We start from the raw sequence: 7,500 nt of genomic DNA, 5'->3' as shown, positions 1-7,500 counted from the left end.
TAGATAGATAGATAGATAGATAGATAGATAGATAGATAGATATGAACACATTTTCATGGTTGTAATGTGAATATTTCACAGTGTTAGTGATTTGGTCATTGTGCTCACAAAAAGCTATTCATTTTACACAACATCCCCCATAGCAACCAGAGCCAAGATTACATCTCAGGATTCATGGAATATTACATAATTACTACATTCACCATGGCAACTGACATTTAAGATTTAATATTTCATATACAGTAGCTACTAATAGATAATGAGCTATTAGATGAGTTTTTATTGGCACCAATAATATTTACTGCCTGCATAGTTTCTTCATAACATTTTTAGTATTAAGTATTTAATTATGTCATGCTAGTTGTGTAGGTTCAGTATTTAGCCATGTGTCAGTGGGGCTGTGGTCTGTCTTCATCTGCATGGTGGAAACACGGTCCAGGTGGAGAAATGGTCTAGAGAGAGAGATTGTCCAAGTGGGGACGTGGCCTGCCCAGATGGAGAGACTGCCCAGGTGAACCTGTGTGTAATTCAAACTGGTCGCACCTGTGTGGTTAATGGTTAGCTGATTCATGGGCCAACTCTTCTGTCAGTAGATGGCTAGAAGCAGTGAGAAAGTGTTGACATGCACCAACCCGGCTGAAACATGACTGAGAGAAAAAAAAAGACGCGGACATCCTGACTTAGGCCCCTCCTCCTACATCAGGCTCCGCCTCTGGGCTCATGCCTCTCCTCCTGATGTCCACGCTGGGACTGGTACTGCTTATAACCTTGTTAATCGTTTTCTGTGATGATGTTTAGATTAAAATGGAGTTCTGAAACTTAAGACTCAAAAAAAGGGACAAACGACCTTTGAGGGGTTCAAACTAGCCACCAAGTCAACATTCCTTCCCTGACTTGTGGAAATACAACAAGGCTTAATGTCAGCCCAGTTCTCTGGGTGTTGTCTACAAGAGCAAAACAATAGAAGATATTGTGAGTTTCAGTAATGAGTGCCCTGTGAAATCTTAATGTGTATCTCAAAGCTCAGAAGAACAAATCAGTTCTGTACACTTACTATTACAGTTCTTCCCTTACCATAGTAACATACTAGTCTACCATGGTATTCTGTATTATATAACTATAATGCTAACAATTATCTTGATTTAGAGAAACATCCTCTAATGGTGCTTTAAGAATGAGAAGTGGAGAGGAATAGAGAAGTCTTTGATGGCAGTTCCTCCCTCACTCTCTTCCTTAACGCTGAATGTCATGTTTTCCGTTGGACAGTGTGAATGGTGGTGGTGTGTGAAGGAGCTATCCTTTCTTCTCTTCTCCCCACAGGCTAGAGAAAGCTGGTAACCAGCGGGTCACGAAGTAGATGCCCTTTCACTGGTTTCTCTTGGCCTCAGGGTGCCTCCTTTTCAGGCTGTAGACTTCCATGCCATTTCTTCTGAAAAAAATCAATAAAATAAAATAAAATCAAATCTGTGGAGTATATCCTTTGTGAACATTCTTTTCTCTGCTATCGAGCTCCTCTGGTTAGTCTGTCTGAAAAAGCAGGTCTTCCCCAAAGGGAAGGTCTATATACAAACACCCCTGTATGAGAAGGGAAGGTCTGTACACAGACACCTCTGCATGTAAAGGTCTGTACACAGACACCTCTGTATGAGAATGGAAGGACTACACGCAGACACCCCTGTATGGGAAGGGAAGGTCTATCTTCAGACACTCCTGTATGAGAAGGGAAGATCTATACTCCGACACCCCTGTGTGGCAAGTGAATGTCTGTACTCAGACACCTCTGTATGGGGAGGGAAGGTCTATACAGACACCCCATGTATGGGAAGGGAAGGTCTATATACAGACACCTATGTATGAGAATGGAAGGTCTATACACAGACACCCCTGTATGAGAATGGAAGGTCTATACTCAGACACCCTTATATGAGAATGGATGGTCTATACTCAGACACCCCTGTATGAGAATGGAAGGTCTATACTCAGACACCCTTGTATGAGAATGAATGGTCTATACTCAGACACCTCTGTATGAGAATGGAAGGTATATACGCAGACACCCCTGTATGAGAATGGAAGGTCTATACTCAGACACCCTTGTATGAGAATGGAAGGTCTATACTCAGACACCCTTTTATGAGAATGGATGGTCTATACTCAGACACCCTTGTATGAGAATGGATGGTCTATACTCAGACACCCTTGTATGAGAATGGATGGTCTATACTCAGACACCCCTGCATGGCAACAGTACTGAATAAAGCAATCAGAGAGCAGCAACAGCTCAAACACGCTTGTGTTACACAACCCCAACACGCCCTGCATTTCAACTTACTGTCTCTTATATTGTACTTCTCATGTGCCTGTCATAATGCCTGAACAGAATGCCATAGTTTGCATGAATGTCATGGGTTTGTATGGGGAACAATACCTTATACATTTAGAGTAAGACCAGCCGCACTCTTCAATAATTTGATATGTCAGACAAACCCGAAAAACGTCTTTTTTCAGCTCACTCCCCTTCTTATCCCTGTACTGGAGCAGATTCACTATAAACCTCACTGTTCACGATCACTGACTTTGTCAAGTTTCAGGGTTAAGAAGCTCATTTCAAGATTATCTCCCTTTGAATCTGAGGTTCGCTGTGCTAACTTGACTCAAGTTGGAAAATGACTCATCGTTTTAGCACTGTAGTTTCCCAGCTGATGTGATCGTCCCAGTGTTTTTGCTAACAATGCCCCAAACATGTGTTTGGTCTCCATTTTTTCTTCTTCTGTGAGAACATGTAGGGGACATGTCCTGACATGCCTCTTATGAACCTCGCCTGTGTGTGAGTTTCTGCTCGTGTGTACTCCAGGAGTACACGTACTTAGCCCTAATCTCTCCACTGTGTTTATGGGTATGTTTAAGGCAAACAGCATGGCTTCTTCACAGTCTAAACAGCAGCAGGCTTAAGGTGTAACAGCTTAGCGCGGTGAGGCTTTTGGCCATATGCAGGGCAAAGAGAACACACTCTCTGTTTACTGCAACCACCATTTTAAGTTTAGACAACCTTAAGAAAACATCCGTGCCCTCACACGACGCTTCCTCCTTTTAATCTTTTAGACAAAATAGAGCTTTTAAGAGCTCGAGAGGTTTGGGCAGGATGGAGTAGAGTTAGGAGAACAAAGATGAGGATGGAAGCACAGAGATAGCGGCAGAGGGCTCTGTAATTTATCACCTGTTGCTCCTGGCTCGTCCTGCTTGACAGAACCTCTGAAGCGTGTGTGTGTGTGTGTGTGTGTGTGTGTGTGTGTGTGTGTGTGAAGGAGGTGTGGAAAGGAGATAATGGGAGATCAGTTTCTTTGTGTTCAGGAACAGTCGTTTCTAGTCAACACTTAAAAATGTGCACCCTAAACAGAAGGGGGAAGAGAATTCCAGCAGAGGACCAGTGGAGATCTGCCACATGCAAACATAAAACTGCTGAACCGTTGTTATCATGATCCGAGCAAGTCGGGTGTTTTGTTTGATTGTTTGTTGGTTTTGTGGGATTGACAGCATTTGCAGAAACATTTTTCTATAGAATATAATGCAACACATTTCGTCCTCCTGATTAATTATCAGACCTCTTGAAATCTAAGTCAAATCAAATGTATTTATATAGCGCTTTTTAAATCAGTTCTGACAGGAAATAAACTGTTGTAGCCTTTCAGTCCTCATAGAGCGCAGCACTGCTGCACAAGTCTACAAAAGTCTACAAGAGAGGTTTTACCGCCACCGTGTGTTGATTTAAAGAGTAATCAGATCTTCTGCGCAAGTGTCTGTTTGCATCCTCAGCATTGAAGCACAGTGCAAATAAATAAATAAATAAATAAATAAATACATTTTATATATGTGTGTGTATATATATATATATATATATATATATATATATATATATATATATATATATAGAGAGAGAGAGAGAGAGAGAGAGAGAGAGAGAGAGAGAGAGAGAGAGAGAGAGACAGATGTAGAGAGTGTAGTGAGGTATATATATATATATATATATATATATATATATATATATATATATATATATATATATAATTTTATAAGAATCTTATAATATATATAATTTTATTTATTTATTTTCTGTGTACTTCGCTACACACCTGGAATCGTCTTACACACACACACACACACACACACACACACACACACACACATTTTCAACATTATAAGAGATCCTTTTGTCTAACTACAAAATGAGTACAAATCGGTACCATTCACTGCATCACTCACATTAAAACCGGTGCATGAATATATTTATAGTGTTTTTAAACAGTGCAGAGCAGGCCCGCAGCCTTTGATGGGCTCGAGACAGGGCTCGCGCTCGCTAACACAGTCGTTCCTCCGTCTGCGTAATGACGCCATCGCCGTGTAGACGCGCTGATGACGTCGTGAAATAGGAAGCGCTGTGGCGGTTAGCAGTGGCTAACCCAGCTAGCCTGTTGGCTAACGTCCCTGCAGTCTCAGCTCAGCGAAACGGAGTAAGACAGAAGTCTTCTTTGGAGTCCCGGTCGTTTCCAAAGCGGGTTCGACATGTCCGAGACATACGGTAACGTTACACACTTTAAGGAGTAAGCGAACAAGCAAGTAAATAAACTAAGCAGTCAGACAGCAAGGATAAACAAGCTATCGTAGGATAGGATGCTAATCCGTGAGGTGACACCCATATGTTGGCGCGCAGGTAACAGTAGCTACAGCTAAGATGTTTAAATGACTCATAGACGGTTAAGTGGACAACATCCCCTACTGTAGGATAACTTTACACTGATTCATGCTTGTTTTCATGCTTCCAGTATGGAAATTAGCTAGCACGGCTATAACGAGCCTGATTTGAGTAGAGGATAAAACAGCTGTGTTAAAGGTGTACATGCTGGTCAATGTGGCTCACGGTCACTTTATTAACCTAACTAACCTAGCTGTCAAAAAACTGGGGTTTACCTCCACTGCTATTTGCTGTATGTTCATAACCTTGGTGGCTTTCTATAGCGCTAGCTAGGTATAACAGCTGTTAAAATAACTAGGCCAGTTATGTTAAATAGCTGCATAAAATAGTGGTTCACGCTAACTATGTTTATGTAGTCAGACAAGATAACATTTAAATTAAAAAAAAAAGATTTTATTCGTTTTTGTTATCTTATGAATAGTTGGTTCAGTACACAACTGGATGTACATACTCGAGTGCGAGTCACTGACAGGAGAACCTACACTATTTAAACTAAGCTCATATAACCAATTAATCATGTTGGATGAATCACGTTCTAAACTATTTGTTCCTGGTATTGCTTTGAAGTGTCACATTTCTGGCCCTAATATAACCTAGATCAAATGTGGGATCATATGAAGATGTCATTACTGGCATTCTGTTTCTGTAAGTGCTTATGTGAGTGTTGTTGAGGTGAAATTGATAACCTAGTTTCTTATATAAATGTAAAATGCCGAAATTCCATCATTAGCTATATAATCCAGCAGAACGTTTAGCATCCGACTGCAAATTTTGTTGCATTTTGTCTGATTTGAACAGCCTCTGAGATCGTGTGACAGTCACATTACAGTCCATATAGCTTGACTTGGTTTTGTTACTTGCCGCCTGTCTGATTATTACTTAATGTATTTGAACTATAATATAATGAAATATTCATGTAGCTGTCCATTTCAGTTTGAATCCCCCTTTCCCTTCCGGTTCTGTTGAAATCGAGCAATTTTCCTCCTGTTTGTTCGTAATGCTTTAGGCGGACAGACCACGGCATGCTGTCCTATCGATCACCTTGGGTACTTCACTGACTGTCGCGGCTGCCTAACTATGCAGTGCTGTGCTGGAGCCATGCTTAGTAATTCACGTCTTCTGAGTGTCGTCACACCATTGTTCATTCACCTAAAACAGCTGACTTATGAATTTAGGGTCAGACTACTAAAATGGTTCTTGCATGTTTGATTACCAGAATGACTCTAAAGAGAAGTAATTTGGTAATATGGTTTGTGAAGAATTCTCATACTTCCTGTTAAGAACAGCCATGGGCTGACTATTTAGGCCCCATGCACACACAACGATGCTCTTTGCTTTCTCACCAGGAAATCCCCATTGATCGCACACCCCAATTATTCAGATGCTCTACGGTTCAGTTGAGCTGGTAAAAAGAGAGATGACTTTATCACATGTGTGTCAAGGGTCATGGCTACAACAGCTTCAATATGGGAAAAAAAACGAGGGGTGGCCATGCTTTAAATCTGAGAGGATAAAGTGGAGGATCCATGTTTGTGGAGTCTTTTCAAGGGAAATGGTGAAAGGTCTGTCAGGCTTTTGGTCCCAAAACCTGCTGGTTAGACCTGATCATCTCGGTGTCTGAGCATCTCAGTGTTTACTGAAATCCCCCCCCAGTACTCAGTAAAAGGAAGTAGTGTATTCATAAAGTGTTCCTGTTTTTGACATCTGTAACTTTTCTGCAGTAGGTTTCACAACTTGAATGCAACAAACTTGTGTAATCTCTCATTTAATGAGCTGTCTTCTGGTGCACCGTATAATTACATTTGGTTTATTTACACTGGCTCCGTTTAACTTTCCATGAGGGACAGTTTAAGGTTATGTTGTCAGAGTGCACATGCACACACAAAAACACATTACACATCATAAAAATATACTCACCATCCACTTCATTATCACATAATTGATGTGTGGTATCTAGGATTTTGCCAGACAACTCTGAACCCAGAAGTGACATAAGCACACATGAGACCAGCAACACTTCTATGGCCCACGCACTCAGACCAGTGCAACATGCAGTATAGCAGGACAGAGGGCCGTTGGGGTGGGGCTGACCCCTCCTCCACAGTGGCTGGGGTGCATGGCGTTCTGGGCTGTGGTAAGATGCATCATGGTTGGACTCTGAAGGAGTGATTTAGGGTCTGGGGTTTGGGTCTGGATTATGGTGAAGGGGGATTTAGGTTCTGAGGATTATGTCTGGAGGGGGGGTTGGGTCTGGGTGATGCGCTACTTCAGCTATGATGCCAGCAGCTTTATGCCCTTCATCTCTTCATCAACAGTTGGCAGTTGTTTCTGTCACATTGCCAGCGTCCAATAAATCTGCCAGTCCGATTGGATCAAAGCATTTCTCAGGAGAACTCACTGTTCCTTCCACAAAGATGTTTGCACTGCAACACATGAAAATCCAGTGCTGAACGTTTTTTTTTTTTTTTTTTGCTTGTTTGTATGTAAATCATCCACCCAAAGAAAAGTAGCTAAGATCCTGCTTAAAGCTCGAATAAGGGAGATTAAGGTCATTGTATAACCACACCTCTCACAAATAAGTGTATAAAATGGGAGGACACGCAGTTGCCAGGATGGATGGAAGTGTAAATCAAACCAGGCTTCTGGCGCTGGCTCTCTCAGACGGCAGCCGCTACTGCCTGTTTCCAGGTCTTTCATCTTTCACTCCTCTCTTCTCTTTCTCTCCCTCTCTGTTCTCTGATCTCTGTCTC

At 41.7% G+C, this 7,500-nt stretch overlaps 1 protein-coding gene and 1 long non-coding RNA gene across 2 annotated transcripts in view; both read left to right on the top strand.

The window, feature by feature from the left end:
• The window catches only part of LOC113578622, a 1,765-nt gene extending 302 nt beyond the window's left edge, over positions 1-1,463 (top strand). The window contains exons 2-4 of the long non-coding RNA XR_003410782.2: positions 440-511; positions 594-753; positions 1,321-1,463. This is a non-coding gene — a long non-coding RNA (uncharacterized LOC113578622). The remainder of the gene's footprint in view (positions 1-439; positions 512-593; positions 754-1,320) is intronic.
• A 2,983-nt stretch (positions 1,464-4,446) lies between these two features.
• Positions 4,447-7,500, top strand: part of rab4b (RAB4B, member RAS oncogene family) — a 9,558-nt gene continuing 6,504 nt past the window's right edge. The window contains exon 1 of the mRNA XM_027012030.2: positions 4,447-4,576. Coding sequence (XP_026867831.1) covers positions 4,561-4,576 — 16 coding nt within the window. The 5' untranslated portion in view covers positions 4,447-4,560. The remainder of the gene's footprint in view (positions 4,577-7,500) is intronic.

This window comes from Electrophorus electricus, chromosome 15, assembly GCF_013358815.1.
Source record: "Electrophorus electricus isolate fEleEle1 chromosome 15, fEleEle1.pri, whole genome shotgun sequence".
Classification (NCBI taxonomy): domain Eukaryota; kingdom Metazoa; phylum Chordata; class Actinopteri; order Gymnotiformes; family Gymnotidae; genus Electrophorus; species Electrophorus electricus.
Note: the sequence above shows the minus strand (reverse complement) of the source record. Positions and strands in the feature narration are given on the sequence as shown.